This window comes from Erinaceus europaeus, chromosome 7, assembly GCF_950295315.1.
Source record: "Erinaceus europaeus chromosome 7, mEriEur2.1, whole genome shotgun sequence".
In the NCBI taxonomy this organism is placed as follows: Eukaryota; Metazoa; Chordata; class Mammalia; order Eulipotyphla; family Erinaceidae; genus Erinaceus; species Erinaceus europaeus.
In genome coordinates this window covers 43,726,708-43,745,130 of record NC_080168.1, presented here as the reverse complement: position 1 = coordinate 43,745,130, position 18,423 = coordinate 43,726,708, and the positions used below count along the sequence as shown (strand labels likewise).

General features: G+C 39.3%; 1 protein-coding gene across 4 annotated transcripts in view; it reads left to right on the top strand.

The window, feature by feature from the left end:
• Positions 1 to 18,423, top strand: part of SLC41A2 (solute carrier family 41 member 2) — a 158,145-nt gene that overhangs the window by 117,028 nt on the left and 22,694 nt on the right. For all 4 annotated transcript variants that reach the window (XM_060194328.1, XM_060194327.1, XM_060194329.1 and 1 more), the window contains 2 exons: positions 4,729 to 4,860; positions 7,905 to 8,053. In XM_060194328.1, coding sequence (XP_060050311.1) covers positions 4,729 to 4,860; positions 7,905 to 8,053 — 281 coding nt within the window. The remainder of the gene's footprint in view (positions 1 to 4,728; positions 4,861 to 7,904; positions 8,054 to 18,423) is intronic.

Below are 18,423 nucleotides of genomic sequence, written 5' to 3'. Positions count from 1 at the left end.
CAACACATTGAAGGAAGCTTGCATGTTGTGATCTCTACTCTTTCTCTGTCTCTGTGTCTTTAAGTAAATAAATAAATAAATAAATCTGGCCAAAGCATGAAGTTGAATTTTAAAGCAGTCTGTCAGGGAATCACGTTGGAAATGTCTCCACACTATCAAACTTTATGTTATCAGCTAAGATTTTCCTGCATAAAACACCTAAAATTACATCTGGTGGATAAGAGAATGCTCACTGGTTATTCAAGACATTGAAAAGCTTTTTAAAAAAATATTTATTCCCTTTTGTTGCCTTTTTTATTGTTGTTATTGATGTCATTGTTGTTGGATAGGACAGAGAGAAATGGAGAGTGGAGGGGAAGACAGGGAGAGAAAGATAGGCACCTGCAGGTGCTGAGTGGGGGTTTGAACCGGGATCCTTATGCTGGTCCTTGTGCTTTGCACCACATGCGCTTAACCCGCTGTGCTACCGCTGGACTCCCTGACAAGTTTTTTAAACACAGTTGTCACTAGTTTTTGCAGGGAAGTCTTTAAATATTCTTCACTAACTTCAAGAATGCAGTTAGGCTGTGAGGAAGTTAAATAATTTAAATGAAATGCTGACAGACATGCCTTTAGCAGAAACCAAGTATTATGTCATGATACCAAGAAAGCTTTTTTTTGACAGTAAAGAACGTTATTCCGAAGTAATAATCTTCTTTGGTTTAAAAATATAAGCAGTAATCATGAAGAAGCCATGGGAGTTTAAGACTTTAATCAGTCACATTACATTGTTTACTATAAAATTTAATTCACTTGATATAGAAAAATTATGCCAGTCTCTTTCTAAAGTCTCAATTTGTTTTATTTTTAGTGTGATGCAATTATAAACATCAGTTGTATCAGTGTTTCCTAGACAACAGGGTGAGGCAGGCCAGAGAATACAGGAAAGAGGAAGGATATCTGTTGACTATTTATAAAAGGCTTATTTGTATTGATTATTAGATAGCAATTAGTCTGGACATAGTAACAAAGAAATGATTAAAAGTAAAGCTGTAAAGTTCTACCAGAGTTCTATGAGAAGCTAGCTTACATTTCATTTTTAATAGCCATTTGTTTCAAATTCAATCCAAAAGAAGTTGCAGATGAAATGTCTTCTCGGGTTTAATAGACTATACTTTCTGAATTTGCAAGAAAGCATCCCCTCTCTAGCTAAATACCAAATTACCCCCAATAGAATCTCCAGAGCAAATGAAAATGAAGTGAAAACTGCCATTTATGCATTCCTCTGGCACATATCCGGCATGGAAAGTATGTATCTGAATGTACCCTTTTTGCTCTGCACTAAATCTACTTTTTTTTTTAAGATTTTTTTTTTAGTATTTATTTATTTATTCCCTTTTGTTGCCCTTGTTGCTTTCTAAGTCTACTTCTTAACACTTAATTCTTCTGATTTTTTTTTTTCTTCTTCTTATCTCCAGGATTATTGCTGGGGCTCTGTGCCTGCACTACGAATCCACAGCTCCTGAAGGCCATCTTTCCCATTTTGTTGCCCTTGTTGTTACCCTTGTTGTCATTATTATTGTTGTCATTGCTGTTGTTGCTGGATAGGACAGAGAGAAATTGAGAGAGGAGGGGAGACAGAGAGGGGAAGAGAGACAGACACCTGCAGATCTGCTTCACCCTGCAGGTGAGGAGCCAGGGGCTTGAACCAAATCTTCTGCTTTTACAGAACTCTGGAAAGAAACTCCTGGCTGGCATATAGGTCTTCTTACTGGTCTACCCAGGAGCTCTGTGAAAATGCTTGTATTGCTATAGTATAAATACTCTTAGCCTTTTTTTCTTCCAATTTCTAGGTTATATTACAAAGAACTTGTTTCCAGTTAATGATATGTCATTGGCCTTTTATGTGCTATTCTCAGATGAGTATTAATATGGCAGTTACTCACTGTTCTATTCCAATTACTTACTTTAGAAAGGAGCTCACATTTAGACCGTCTAGACTTTTCAAACTAAGTCATCACTAACTTCTAATGGAATATGGATATAGGGAGCAAAACACATTTTAAATGATTATTTGAAGTACAGACACCAAGTAATTATTAAATCTTTTTTACTTTTTTATCCCCCCCTCCAGGGTTATCTCTGGGGCTCAGTGCCTGCAATGCAAATCCACTGCTCCTGGAGCCATTTTTTTTTTTTCCTTTTTTACTGGTTAGAACAGAGAGAGATTGAGAGAGGAGAAAAAGACAGAGAGGGGGAGGGAAAGATACCTGCAGACCTACTTCACCACTTATGAAGTGACCTCTCTGCAGGTGAGGAAACAGGGACTCCAACTGGGATCTTTGTGCATGGGTCCTTGCACTTCATACTATGTGTGCTTAACCCAGTGCACTACCACCTGGCCCCAATCTTTCTTTCTTGTTTTTTCATAGCAAAATAAGTGAATTGGAAAGCCACACACTTCCTGTACATGCTTTGATCCAATGAATTCTGCAAATTTAGCCTCAAGAATCCAAATTAAGACAACACCAAGTCAGGGTTGGATTGTTTGTACAAATTGTCATTATTATTGCCTTTAAAGTCCACATTTGGGGCCAGGTGGTGGCACACCTGGTTGAGAGTCCATGTTACAGTGCGCAAGGACCCAGGTTTGAGCCCCTGGTCCCCACCTGCAGGGGGAAAGCTTTACCAGTGGTGAAGCAGTGCTGCAGATGTCTCTCTGTCTCCCTCTTTATCATCCCCTCCCCTCTCAATTTCTGACTGTCTCTATCCAACAAATAAAGATTAAAAAAAAAATTTTTAAAGCCCACATTTGTTCATACTCTGTAATGTCCAGAAACTGTTACATAAGTCTTTTGTGAATACTTAATTTAATTTGAACTCTTCTGGGACAGATGTTCAGCTATCCTTATTTTATATATTAGAAAACTGAGTATAACAGTATATAGAATATAAGGGACAGAATAGAATAGAAAACTGAATTAACAGTAACATCACAGTAAGTGGCTGAAGCAGTTTTCAAGCCTGTGTGGTCAGAGACAACATCAGCTCCATAGAGGACAGAACTCTGCATTTGTGAACTTCATTTTAAGTTATCTGAGACACTTGCATTTAATGAATTTTTTTATTTACTAAATGAGATGTGAGAAGGAAATTGTGAAGCTACATTTAGCTTAAGATCAAGCCATTATAATTTCATTAAAAAATGTAACACTTAAATTGATTTGGGGGGAGTGTATTAGTACAAGAAACCAATCTCTTCATTTAAAGGGAGGGATGTTCATGCTTTTCCAGTTCCCCTATTTTATTCTCTGTGATTAAAAAAAATATATTAAATTTCTATCCCCACAATGGGAAACTAGTATTACTAGAATGCAGTGAGTGCCAAAACTTCACCATGTACCAGGCAGTTTATCTTGGGTTGTCGACAAATTTTTGCATAGAAAAACTTAGGAAAAAAAACATGTCATGACTTTTCTAGTAACACAATAGGTCAACTTGAAGCAGTAACCCAGGGGTTCTGTGTGGTTCAGTTCTCTCTTGTTTTCTTCCTACTTGCTCCTTTTAGCTGTGATGAGAAAAGCAGTTTAGGGGATCTGAGCTCACCTGGGAACATCCCTTGGAATTCATCTTACCTCTTGATAAGCATGTGAGAGGATAACCTAGGTTAAAAGATAGTCATTGGGGGAGTCTGACACTAGCGCAGCAGGTTAAGCGCAGGTGGCACCAAGCACAAGGTCTAGCGTAAGGATCCCGGTTGGAGCCCCCGGCTCCCCACCTGCAGGGGAGTCGCTTCACAGACGGTGAATCAGGTGTCTACCTTTTTCTCCCCCTCTCTGTCATCCCCTCCTTTCTCCATTTCTCTCTGTCCTATCCAAAAACAACATCAATAACAACAACTACAACAATAAAAAAACAAGGGCAGCAAAAGGGAAAATAAATATTTTTAAAAAAATTTTTAAAGATGCTGATGTGACCAGGGTTCAAGCCCAAGTCTCCACCTGCCGGGATGGGGGGATGAAGGGGAACTTCATGAGTGGTGAAGCTGGGCTGTAGGCGTCTCTTTCCCTCTTTATCTACTCCCCTCTCAACTTCTCTCTGTCTCTATCTAATAAATAATTTTTAAAAAGATGATGAAGTACTAGACAGGGGATGAGTATTTTGCAGACAACTATCATGAGGAGATGAGAAATTGTACCCATGTGTAAACACTGTACTGAAAGTCATTAGTGCCCCCCGCCCTGCCATAAAATGATAAAAGATGACTCCCTTGAGTTTTATTTTTTTAGGTAACTTAACCCATTTTTTTTGTATTGAGAAGTCTCACTTATTTAAAGAAACCCAGGTTTTCTTTTTTATTAAAGTGATGAACATGAAATGCCTTGTTCACTATTGTGTTGTTGAGAAACTCACAACATATTTTTCTATAAAAAAATGTGCCATGACTTTCCCGACAACCTAACGGTTTTATATCTTAGTTGTGAAATTGAATTTTTTTGTTAAAATTCCTTGCTCAGGTTTGTTTTCAAACTAGACTGCAACTCATATATAAAAAAAATCATGAGGCATTCAAAACAATTTGTTTTATGCCTGTGGAATATCTACCTCAATGTTAAAGGAAGGAACATTGCAGAACTCTTTAATTAACCCAAGGTGTGACATAAAGAATCCTGCATTTGACTGAATATGTGCAAATTGCTTAAAATAATGTAGATGAAAACTGATTTTTTTTTTTCCCTTGTGTTTCAGGTATTGGTGGTAATTTGGTGGCCATTCAAGCTAGCAGGATTTCTACTTACCTCCACTTACATAGCATCCCGGGAGAATTGCCTGAGGAACCCAAAGGTTGTTACTACCCATTTAGAACTTTTTTTGGTCCAGGTATGTGCTCGTGGACTTTTGCACATTTTGTTTCAGGAACTGTCTGTCCTCTCTGCTAGTATAAAGAGACAATAGTTGTTGAATTTGTATGTTGGGTGTGTATTTTTCATCTTGTTTTGTATTTTTAATATTTTATTTATCTATTAGAGACAAATTGACAAGAAAAGGGGAGATTGGGAGAGAAAAAGAGAGCTACCTGCAGCACTTATTCACAGCTTTTGAAGATTTCTGTTTGTGGGTGGGGACCAGGGTTTGTTGTTGTTTTGTTTTTAATTGATTTAATAATGATTTACAAGACTGTAGGGTAAGAGGGTACAGTTCCATATCCCAACCCCTCCATTAGAAGATTTCCTATTGTCTAACCCTCTGGGAGCATGGACCCAGTATCATTTTGGGGTGCAGAAGGAGGAAAGTCTGACTTCTGTAATTGTTTCTCTGCTGGGCATGGACATTGGCAGGCAGACCAAGGTTTCAAACCTGGGTCCTTGTGCATTATAGCATGTGCTCTATCAGGTGTGCTCTCTGGCCACCTGAATACATATTTTGTTTGCAAGTGTTACACAACTTCTCCACTTCTGAGAGCTCAGTTAATTTCACAGGTAGAATAGATTTTGTTTACTAGACTTCACTGACCAAAAAGCCTTTCATAGTGGCTCTGCAGTATTTTAGAAATTTCTGTGTGATTTTTGTTGTTTCTCCCCTTCCTCTAGTCTATATTGTTTTTGATTTTTAATTTTTATATTACAGAATTACATGTCAATGGGGGGGTTGAATCCACACCATTCCCACCACTAGAGTTCTGAATCTTCACTCTCCCCACTGTAATCCAGCATAGTTCCCCTAAAGTTGAAGACATGGGCCAACCATCTTCTCTACAACTATCTGTCCACATTTATACATAGTTGCCTCTTCTTTTTCTGATTCAATCCTCTCTTCCCCTCTAAATCACTCATGACAAAATAACTACCTCCATATGTCCTTCTCCTTTTCCTTCTCTCTCTCTGGATGCTGATGGAGCTGGAGTGCAGAGTCCTCTTATCTTCACCCTATCACTTCTTCCCTACTGGGAGTATATATCAAGGTTGTTTATGGGGAACAGAAGGTAGGAGATCTGGCTTCTATAATTGCTTCTCCACTGAACATGGACATTGACAGGTTGATCCATACCCCCAGCCTGTTTCTGTCTTTCCATAGTGGACCAAAGTTCTGGGGATGCGAGGGTCCAGGACACATTGGTGAGGTCGTCTGCCCAGAGAAGTCTGGATGGAGTCATGGTAGCATCTGTAACTTGGTGTCTGGAAGGTGGCATGACCTAAGTTGAAACAAGATGGTTAATGAACAGGAACCAAAAAGTAGGATCAGAGCAGATGAGATTAGGGAATTTAGGGTAGAAGAAGCTAGGAAATCCATTTTAGGCATCTTCTTGGGGGCACACAACTATGGTAGTTTTGCTTGAGTTTGGTAGCTAGCCTGAGGTTGGATGAGAATATTGTCTGAGAGAATAGTGTCAGAGTAGAGAAAAGGGCTAGAAAGTTGGATTAGGGCAGGGTGTAGCTCCTGTTCTTGAAAAAAAAAAAAAATTCTGTGGCTAAAATTAACTATTTACTCTACCCCCACAAAAACTGGATCCACACAAGACCACAACTTTCAGACATTCAAAAATGTTTTCCCTTTTTTTTTTCCTGATGAAAATAAATGTAATTATAGACTTTTGAATGAGGATCAGAAATATCTCAGCCTTATCAATTAGTGAAAGAACTCTATAGGGACAGTGAGATTAAAACTTGATAGTATTGGCTGGGTTGTGACTAACCTGCTAAAGTATGCATGTTTCCACGTGCAAGGACCTGGATTCAACAAGGCCTGGCTTCCCACCTGCAAGGGAGAAGCTTCACAATTGGTGAAGTAATACTGTTAAATGTCTTGTTTCTCTGACTTTCCTTTTCCTCTTGACTTATCCAATAATTTTTTTTTAAATGTTAGTACTATAATAAAGAACTTTGTGTTGTTTTTTTTTAAATTTCTTTATTGGGGAATTAATGTTTTATACTCGATAGTAAGTAACTAAAGTTAGGCAGAAATAAATAACATTGAAAATAAGAAAACCATACAGAAGATCAAGAAAAGTAAATGTTGGTTCTTTGAAAGAGTGAACAAAATTGACAAACCTTTAGCCAGACTCACAAAACAACAAAGGGAGAAGACCCAAATAGATCAGATCGTAAGTGAAAGAGGAGATATCACAACAGACTCCACAGAAATTCAACATATATTCGAGGCTTCTATGAACAACTATATGCCACCAAGCTAGAGAACCTGGAAGAAATGGACGATTTCCTAGATACCTGTGAACTTCCAAAACTACGTAAAGAGGAACTAGATGACATGAACAGGCCCATCACAGCTAATGAAATTGAAACAGTTATCAAAACCCTTCCCAAGAATAAAAGTCCTGGACTTTTACAAATGAATTTTACAGATGGTTTTACAAATGAATTCTACAAAACCTCCAAAGAATAACTAATACCTCTACTTTTATGTTGTTTATTTTTTTTAGGATAGAGACAGAGAAGTAGAGGTAAAAGGAGAGAGGAAGAGAGACAGAGAAAGACAGACAGACAGACAGACAGACAGACAGACAGACAGACAGAGAAAGGCACCACAGCACCAAAGCTTCCTTCAATGTGGTGGGGGCCAGGCTTGAGCTTGGGTCACACACAGGGCAAAGCAGCACAGTATCCAAGTGAGCTAATTTGCCAGTCCTATATTATTTCTTTTGTCTTCCTTCTGCTTTTCTGATAGATACTAGCCTAGTGTTCTTCCCAGCAAGTGCTTCAGACCACCTTCCATTCAGTTAATTTTTGCAGTGAGAATTTCAGAAACCTTTGTGCCTAGTTGAAATTCATTTTTAGTAACTGGACTTTATATGATGCTGTTCAGTACAGAAACTAGGACATCCTCCTCCAAATTTTAGTAACTGTGTTCTATTATTAACCAAAGTATGATTCAAAGAACTTTTGCATTTTTTTTTTTTTGTCTTGCAGGAGTAAATAATAAGTCTGCTCAAGTTCTGCTGCTGCTAGTGATTCCAGGGCATTTAATTTTCCTCTACACTATTCACTTGATGAAAAGTGGTCACACATCTCTAACTGTAATCTTCATAGTAGTATACTTATTTGCTGCAGTGCTACAGGTAAGGATTCTTCCAATCTCTTTTGCACATAAACTGTTATAAAGTATAACTTATATCTAAAAGTACAGGGACCGGGTGGTGGCACACATGGTTGAGCGCACATTACGATGTGCAAGGACCTGGGTTTGAGCCCCCAGTCCCCACCTGCAGGGGGAAGCTTCACAAGTGGTGAAGCAGTGTTGCAGATGTGTGTGTCTCTCTCTCACTCCTTATCACTCCCTTTCCTCTCAATTTCTGGTTTTCTCTGTCAAATAAATACCAAAAAAAAAAAAAAAGGGTACATGAAATATTTTAACGTTTTAAAAACTTAATAGAATGCTTTTGTTTTAATTTCATCCTCTTATAACCAAAAATTTTTAATATGGTCAGCTCCATAGCTTCTTTGAATTTTCTGTTTCACACGTCTTCATTTTCATCATTCTTGTGTTTTGTGGGAATGTTATCTTCTGATAGATTCTTATAGAGAATTAGTGCTTAGAAATAAGGTTTTAGTTCTTTGTTTGCTTTGAACCTTTGTATGTTGTCTTGTTGCAGAATGCTTTTATGTGAATACTTGACTGGGGATTCTGGTGGTTTAAAAAAATTGAAGGCATTGCCTTCAAGAATAATTAGGTGCAATATTTCTGCTAAACTCATAGTTCATAATGCCTTTTATTTCCCAGAACCTTGCAAGGTCTCTTTTATCCTTATTCTTACATTTCATGTGAATTTGTCTTACTTTGGCTATGTCTTGTTGAACATTGTTTGACCCTTTAAAAATTTATGTTCTTTAGTTCTAGGGAAAGTTTTCTGAATTGTTACTATTTATGTGTATGTGAATTTATGTTTTTTATTTATTTATTTTTTCTCTCCAGAGTTATTTTTGGGGCTCAGTGCCTACACTACTAAGCCACTGCTGGTGGTGGCCATATTTTCTTTCTTTATTTATTTATTCATAAAAAGGAAACATTGACAAAACCATAGGATAAGAGGGGTACAATTCCATACAATTCCCACCACCAGAACTCCGTATCCCATCCCCTCCCCTGGAAGGTCTGGCTTCTGTAATTGCTTCCCTGCTGAACATGGGCGTTGACAGGTCGATCCATACTCCCAGTCTGCCTCTCTCCCTAGTAGGGTGGGGCTCTGGGAAAGTGTCTGCCCAGGGAAGTCTGGTCAGCATCCTGCTAGCATCTGGAACCTGGTGGCTGAAAAGAGAGTTAACATACAAAGCCAAACAAATTGTTCATCAGTCGTGAACTTAAAGGCTGGAATCGTGCAGATGAAGAGTTGGGGCGGGGGGGTATCTCCATTCTGTAGATAGCTAGTAGGCATATTTTAGTTATATTCCAAAGGGTCTATGGCTATACTAGTTTTTTTTTTTTCTCCCCTGAGCCTGAAATCTGATATATAGGTGGATCCAAGTTATTGTCTGGGGAAGTGATGTCATGGCTGGAAAAGGAACAGAAAGCTGGATCAAGAAAGAGAGTAGCTCCCAAATATGGGAAAGGTGTATAAATATTGTTGACTATAAACTCAATCTATTTGATTTGGTCTGGGGCCCATATTCAGCTTAGGAGCTTATGTGACCTCTGCATCCCTGTAGATCTGAGCTCACATTCTGTGGTCATGAGTAGGAACATTCCAACTCATCTTCCTCAGGTGTAGCATAGAGTGTGTTGTCCATCCTCCCTTTGGAGGATGGAACACTCTCTACCATTGTTGATCCAAGTTGAGGGGAAGGGTGGTGGCCATATTCTTTCCATTGTTATTGTTGCTGTTGGATAAGACAGAAACGGAGAGAGGAAAAGACAGAGAGGGAAGAGAAAGATAAATACCTGCAGACCTGCCTCACTGCTTGTGAAATGACCCCCCTGCAGATGGGGAGCCAGAGGCTGAAACCGGGATCCTTGTGCGGGTCCTTACACTTCACATTATGTGTGCTTAACCTGGTGCACTATCACCTGGCCCTCTCTTTTTGGAAGTTCAGTCCCTAGCAGCACATGTACCAGAGTGATGTCTGATTCTTTCTCTCTCCTCCGATATTTCTTATTAATAAATAAATAAAATCTTTTTAAAAATTAGAAAAAGAGAAAAATCAACTAAGTCTATCTGGGTAGGAAGTATTTTTTTTTTTTATTACTCAGTAGAGACATAAGTTATTTCAAATACCTTTTTTTTTCTGTTGGTTACTTTTATTCTGTATATGTTATTGTCATTTATGCTCTCCCTGTGTGTAAGTATCATAAATAAGATGTCTTCCTCAGTTCCACGGGCAACATTCAGAGAGTACTCTCTGGTCTGTTGATAATGTGTCATTTCTAGCACCTGCTTCTGTTTACATCACAGTACCTTGTAGCCATATGGATTAACTTGATATTGATGCTACAGTTCTCTGCCAACATGCTATCATGAGTCATTTCATTCAGGTCACTGAAGGATATGAGTAGTTTTCTCTGAATTTATGAGACTATACAACCTATATCACCCTATACCTATGTTTAGTTGTTGGTTTTTTTTTTTTTTTTTAACTCATACTGTTTTATCAGTGAAAGTCAAAATCTCTTTGTTTCTCTTTTCTTTTTTAAATTTTTTTATTTATAAAAAGGAAACACTGACAAAACCATAAGGTAAGAAGGGTACAACTTCTCACAGTTCCCACCACCAGAACTCTATATCCCACCTCCTCCCCTGATAGCTTCCCTATTCTTTAACCCTCTGGGAGAATGGACCCAAGGTCATTGTGGGATACAGAAGGTAGAAGGTCTGGCTTCTGTAATTGCCTCCCCACCGAACATGGGTGTTGACAGGTCGATCCATACTCCCAGCCTGTCTCTCTCTTTCCCTAGTGGGGAAGGGCTCTGGGGAAGTGGAGCTCCAGGGCACATTGGTGGAGTTGTCTGTCTAGGGAAGTCTGGTTGGCATCATGCTAGCATTTGGAACCTGATGGTTGAAAAGATAGTTAATATACAAAGCCAAACAAATTGTTGACCAGTCATGGACCTAAGGGCTGGAATAGTGCAGATGAAGAGTTGGGGGTTCCTCCATTTTGTAGATAGCTAGAATGCATATTTTAGTTATATTCCAAAGGGTTTGTGGCTATACTAGGGTTTGTTTTTTTTTTTTGGTTTTTTTTTTTTCCTTTTTGCCCCTGAGCCTGAAATCTGATATGCCAGTGGATCCAAGTTATTGTCTGGGGAGATGATGTCATGCTAGGAAAAGGACCAGAAAGCTGGGTCAGGGAAGAGAGTATGGGAAAGGTGCATAAATATTGTTGACTGTAAACCCCATCGATTTGATCTGATCTGGGGCCCATCTTTTTGTTTTTCTACTATTCTCTGTTTCTCATTATGTCTACTATAAAATCATCTTCCTCTGCCTATTTAATAAATCTAGAGGTGGACAGAATGAAGAAATGCTTCTTAAAGACAAAAGCTCCATGACCACTTAAAACTGACCTTTGAATGCTCTTTACTTGATTGGTCCCCTTTTAAAAAATCTGGATTAGGCTTATATTCAAACCATTCAAGCCCCAGAACTTATAAAAAATGCTGCAGTCCACGTCAGTTTTCTCTTCCTTGATCTCTGTGTTTTGACTGAGTACCACAAAGTTAAGTTTTTCAAAGGCATGACTATTTTCTCTCTTATCTAGATTCCTGCCTCTTTGTGGGTAGATAATGGCTAGTTCCCCTTTGTTATTCCCCCCACAAGACACAATGCAGTGGTTACTTTTGGATTCTTGCTGTTTCACCTTTTTCCAAGATCACTATTTTTGTAGAAACACTCCTCTACCCCTGCCCCCAACCAACAAAATGAAGGGAATCATGACATTGAACTTATTATAGTGCTTGAAAGTAATCAAACCACTTAGAAGATGCCAAGTTTAATAATAATGAGTGAAAACATATATATTTGATATGTGACCAGTCATGCTACATTTTGAGTTTGTTTTCTCCAATAGTAAGAATGAGTTGACACCAAACTTACCATCCTGTATTACCAACTGCACCTCTAGTGCCTTAAGTCAACCCTTGCTGGACTAAGAACTCTGCTTACGGGCTCAGTTGTTGACTTTAGAACATACTTTCTTATCTATCAAATTGACACATTTGAGCCCACAACTCAGATTTCATGGCACCAAGATGGACTTTCTTCAGTAAACTTACAGGTGGTTGGGTTCTTTGTCTCTAGCAGTGGTTTCCTTTGCCTTTGCATCCTGTTTATTCAGAAGGCTCCATGGGCTGCACAGAGACTGGTAATTTGTCAAATCAAAAACATAAAATGGAATTCCAGGCTGTGGTTAACCTTGTTGGCCTTCATTCTGAGATCTAGAGAAAGGTATCTTAATATGCCCTCCAGGATTGTCTTTTTGAAACTCATTTGTTTGCCTTATTCCCTACACTCTCGTGTGTGTGTGTGTGTGTGTGTGTGTGTGTGTGTGTGTGTGTGTGCCTTGACCAAGCATAATAAAGCTGAGAAGTGTAAAGATAACTATCAATCAAACACGCAGACTGAATATCTCTTGAGCAAAGAAGGAACAGCAGTACATCATGGTTCATTTCACTGTTTAAACCAAAGCCTCTCACAGTCCCCCTGTGAATTAGAAATTCTAAAGTGCTTTCTTTGTGTGTGAGAAGACAAAAACAAAGTTTGGATGACATCCTATAAGAGGCAAAAAGACAGGTATATATGAGTAATTTTTTTTTTTTTGCGCTTAAAATATCTCAATAGAAAAAGAAAAATGGGCAGTGGTACACTGGGTTAAGCACACAATAGTACAAAGTGCAAGGATGCCGGTTTGAGCCCCATACTCCCCACCTGCAGGGAGGTCACTTCACAAGTGGTGAAGCAGATCTGCACGTATCTATCTTTCTTTTTTTCATATTTTTTATTTTATTAATAAAAAGGAAACACTGACAAATAGGATAAAAGGGGTACAACTCCACACAATTCCCACCACCAGAACTCCATATCCCATCCCCTCCCCTGATAGTTTTCCTATTCTTTATCTTTCTGGAAGTATGGATAAAGGGACATTATGGGGTACAGAAGGTGGAATGTCTGGCTTCTGTAATTGCTTCTCCACTGAACATGGGCATTGACAGGTCGATCCATACTCCCAGCCTGTCTCTCTTTCCCTAGTGAAGATGTCAAGTTTGAAATGTCCTTTCAGGGTGAGGGTAGATTTTCAGATTCATTGGGGAGGGAGGTGTGAGGGGGCAGGGGAAGGATGGGATGGGACATAGCCTTTTGGTTGTGGGAATGGTGTTTATGTACACTCCTATTAATTTGTAGTCATATAAGTCACTGTTTAATTAATATAAGAGGGGAAAAAATTATTGAATGTCTCAAACTTTTTAATGCACAGACCATAGGTATCTATCTTTCTCTCCCCCATTCTGTCTTCCCCTCCTCTCTCAAGTTCTGTGTCCTATCCAATAAAAATGGAAAAAATGGCCACCAGGAGCAGTGGGCTCCTAGTGCAGGCACTGAGTCCCAGGGCTAACCCTGGAGGCAAGAAGAAAAAATGAATAGGAAAGGAAAAGGAGACTTAGCTACCCTACCTGCCTACTGAATTCTAAGAATGTTTGTTAATATATTTGGTAAACAAAAATTCAAAAATGCTTTTAGATGGAACATTTAATTCCCCATTTTTAAGCCCTGTTTTGCACAGAAAATCAGGTCATTTAGAACCTTAATAAACTTCTGGAAGCACCAAATTCTTTTAAGACATCCATTGTGAACATTGGGTTATAGAAACTCTGTCCCCAAGCTTTGTTTTTTTGGTTTTTTTTTTCTCATGTGATAGAGACAAAATGTTTCCTTTAAAAGTTGAAATGATCTGGGGAGATAGCATAATGGTTCTGCAAAAAAGATTTGCGACTGAGGCTCCAACGTCTCAGGTTCATCCCTCAGCACCACAATAAACCAGAGCTGAGCAGTGCTCCGGAAAAAAAAATTATCTTATAAACAGTTTAGCTACTTCTGTTTTTGGAACCAGGTGGTGGCGTCCCTGTTAGAGCACATGTGTTATAGTGCACAAGGACTCAGGTTCAAATCTCCTAGTCCCCACCTGCAGGAAAGCTTCACAAGTACTGAAGCAGTATTTACTCTCTCCCTCTCCATCTTCTCTTCCCTCTCAATTAAAAAAAAAGAAGAAGAAGAAAGACGGGGGTTGGGTGGTGGTGCAGTGGGTTAAGCGCACGTGGCGCAAAGTGCAAGGACCAGCGTAAGGATCTCGGTTCGAGCCCCCAGCTCCCCACCTGCAGGGGAGTCGCTTCACAGGCGGTGAAGCAGCTCTGCATGTGCCTATCTTTCTCTCCCCTTCTCTGTCTTCCCCTCCTCTCTCCATTTCTCTCTGTCCTATCCAACAGCGAACAACATCAACAATGGTAATAATGATAACCACAACGAGGCTACAACAACAAGGGCAACAAAGGGGGGAAAAATGGCCTCCAGGAACGGTGGATTTTGGTGCAGGCGCCAAGCCCAGCAATAACCCTGGAGGAAAAAGAAAAAAGAAAGAAAGAAAAATATTTTTTAAAGGATTTTTTTTTTTTTCCGGTGTGGAATGACTAGAATTCTCAGGATGTGAAGCTGAGGTTGAGAATTGCTAACACACAGTTCATATAGTCTACCAAGTATTGAGCTCGTCACTGTAAAAGAGAAAGGGAAGACTGCTCCTGCCCTCTAGAATCTTCTTGTAGTTGTGGCAGATTAAACTTTAATGTGTGAAACAACTAGAAAGGAACCAAAGGTTTACCTCCTATAGCAATATATTCTTCCTCCTCTGATAGCTTCAGAATCAAACTGCAGTATGCCCAACTTCCATTCTTTAAAAGTACTTTAACAGCCCACCTGCAGGGGAGTCGATTCACAAGCGGTGAAGCAGGTCTGCAGATGTCTGTCTTTCTCTCCCCCTCTGTCTTCCCCTCCTCTCTCCATTTCTCTCTCTTGCCTGTATCCAACAGTGACAGTATCAACAACAACAATAATAACTGCAACAACAAAACAACAAGGGCAACAAAAGTGAATAAATAAGTTAAAAAAAGTACTTTAACAGATTTGAGGATAATATCAAGTCATATTTTATAGATAATGAGAATCTTGAATTCATACCAGTAAATAGGAGACTTCTTTTGACAAAATGGTTAATATTTGTATTTCCTATGAATTTTAATATTTAATTTAATATTTTATTTATTTTGGATGGAGACAGAAATTGAGTGGGAAGGGGAGATAGAGAGGGAGAGTGACACTTACAGCCTTTCTTCACCTCTCATGAAGTTTCCCCCAGTAGGTGGGGACTGAGGGCTTGAACCAGGATCCTTATTCATGTCTCTTTATTTTTTTCTTCTCTCTTTCTTTTGATAGGACAGAGAAATTGAGAGCAAAGGGGGAGATAGAAAGGGAAAGAAACAGAGAGATACCTGCAGACCTGCTCTACCACTCAGGAGGTTTCCACCTCCTGAAGATGGAAACTGGGGGTTTGAACCACAGTCCTTGCACAGGATAACATGTGCTCCACCCAGTGTGCCAGCATCTGGTCCGTCTTCTTAGTTGTTTCTCACTGCTTTCCAGAGGACAATCCTTGTCTCATTTACACACAGATAGCGCCCTTTTACATTCCTCAGGAGGACTGTATTCTTCAGAAAAACTGTTGTCAGCAAATCCCAAACACCTCCCCCCCATAGAGAGAAAATGAATACCATGCCCCCCCATAATCTAATTTATAAGCAGGATGTTGGTTAGTAGATTTCCTAAGAGGTATTTCTGTCTTATAAGTAATAGTTGGTGGTTGTTTTGAAACATGTTTGTAATAAGAACATGGACACAACAGAAAGCATGAAAATAAAGAGCTAGCATCTCCCATTTATCATCCAATGGGACATGCTCAGGCCAGGATTGTAGTCTACAAACTTACTAACAGAAGCTCTGGCAACTTCTTAGTTCTGAATTCACATCCACATGATGCTGTGTCCTTATCTTAAGTATGAAGACTTAACAGTAAAGAATTCCCCAGTGACCTTGGGTCCATACTCTCAGAGGGTTAAAGAATAGGAAAGCTATAAGGGGAGGGGAGGGGATACAGAGTTCTGGTGGTGGGAATTGTATGGAGTTGTATCCCTCTTATCCTATGGTTTGGTCAATGTTTCCTTTTTATAAATAAAAAAATTAAAAAAAAAAAAGAAAGAAGATAAGTGTTTCAAAAAAAAAAAAAAAAAAAACCTGTTGGTCCATACTCTCAGAGGAATAAAAAAATAGGGAAACTTCCAATAGAGGGGAGGAGATATGGAACTCTGGTGGTGGGAATTGTATGGAATTGTACCCTTTTTATACCATAATCTTGTCAGTCATTATGAAATGACTAATAAAAAAGTTTAAAAAAAAAATCCCCCAGAAGGAAAATTTAAGCCAGGGTGTCATAATCTCCAAAGGACAAAGAAAGAAGGACTTTGTGTGAAAAGACCACCAAGCTCATCAGAGTTGAATCTGAGCCTGGATTTCTGCTCCACTGCTTATTCTGTGTCACCAGCCAGCTTGTGTAACCCCTGCTGGCTTTATTTCTATCCCTCCATCAGAGGAAAGTTGTGAGGACTAAACTCATGTATAGTAAAGTACTTAGTTGAGTTCCTGGAACAGAGTATGTTTCCAGTAACAGTAGTCACTGCACTTTTATCAGCGTTATTGTCATCAGCATTTTTTTTCCCCTTGACTCCTGTCATTATTGGAGTACTTAGTATCTGCTGCTCTTTTTTTCTTTCTCATTTTATTTTTTTTTTTCCATCACCCATCCACCCACTCTCTCTTTGGCCTAGTTCTTTTCTGTAGAACACTTTCCACTCTCCTCAGATACCTTTCACTGCTTGCTCACAAGCTGCTAGCTGCTGGCTAGACTCCCCAGGTTTTTTTTTTACCTCCCCTATTAAACACTGCAAGGAGGGGGCTAGTCACTGGTGTACCAAGTTAAGTACACATATTAACATGCACAAAGACCTGGGTTCAAGCCCCCTTTTCCTACCTGCAGGGTGTGGGGGTGGGGGTGTTTCACAAGTGGTAAAGCAGATCTGCAGGTGTCTCTCTTTCTCTCTATCTCCCCTTCCTCTCTCAATTTCTCTCTGTCATAATTAGAAGAAAAAAAAAGGAAAAAATGGCTGGTGGTAGCTGTGAATCCACTGTGAATACTTGCTTGCTACTTATATTGACTCATTGCAGACTATTGTGCACTTAATACTTTCAGGTATATGTTTTGCCCTAATTTTATGGATACATGTGAAATATGCCCTATCTCATGGGACCTGGTCTGTATCTAGGTTTTGGGACTTTGTTAGGAAGTGAACCACCCAAAATGGAATTAGAGAATCTTATGAAAGGAAAGATCTCACCTGAATAATGAGGCTGAAAGGATGACATTTCACACCTGAAGTCTCTGGACACAGTCTGAAGTGAAGCATGCTGAGGTGGTACTCATTGCGTTGATTAGGTTGGGATCGGCAAATGCAATATCATTCGGTATGAATTGAGAGAAGCATGCAGGAAAGTGATCCCCACCCTAAAGGTTCCAGGACTGGGGGAAATATAGGCTCTATAGAGGAAGTGGGGGAGGTTTCCTGCTGTCTTAGGGTTTAAGAAGGCAATAGATAGTTATTGCTATAATCACATTATTTAGCAATTGGGTTAACTTTGAAAATCCCATTGTTATGATTTGCTGTATCATATACATCACCATAATTTATGTGCTTTGACATTATTTATATATAGCTGTGTCTTATAGAATAACCACTGGTTGCTTCTGTTCTGGTCTAAGCTTTTAAGAGAGTCACCATTTCAAAGACTTAGCCTGTGCATTAAAAAGTTTGAGACATTAAATTTTTCCCCTTTCATATTAATTAAATAGTGATTTATATGACTAAAAGTTAATAGGAGTGCACATAAACACCATTCCCACCACCAAAAGACTGTGTCCCATTCCCCCCCCCCCGCCCCCCCCCAGTGAAGCCGAACATCTACCCTCATCCTGAAAGGACATTGCAAACTTGACATCTTCAGAACTAAATTCCTTATTTCTCTCACTGTCTTTCCCATTTCAGTAGGGTGGTGGGTGGGAAGACACAAGTTGCTTCCAATGAGTAAGAGACTGAAATAGAGTAGACATATACAGTGAGTCCCGAGACTCTCAGCCCTCAGGATTGGGAAGGCTCTGACTCTGTGGAACAAGGGACCCCTTGGTGGCCCAAATCCTAGCCGTCACAGTCGTCACCATCATCTTGCCACTGATGAAATTACACTTTATAGTTTATCTTTTATTTTACTTATTAGTGATTTAATAATGATTGACAAGACTGCAGGATAAGAGGGATACAATTGCCACCACCAAAGACTCATATCCC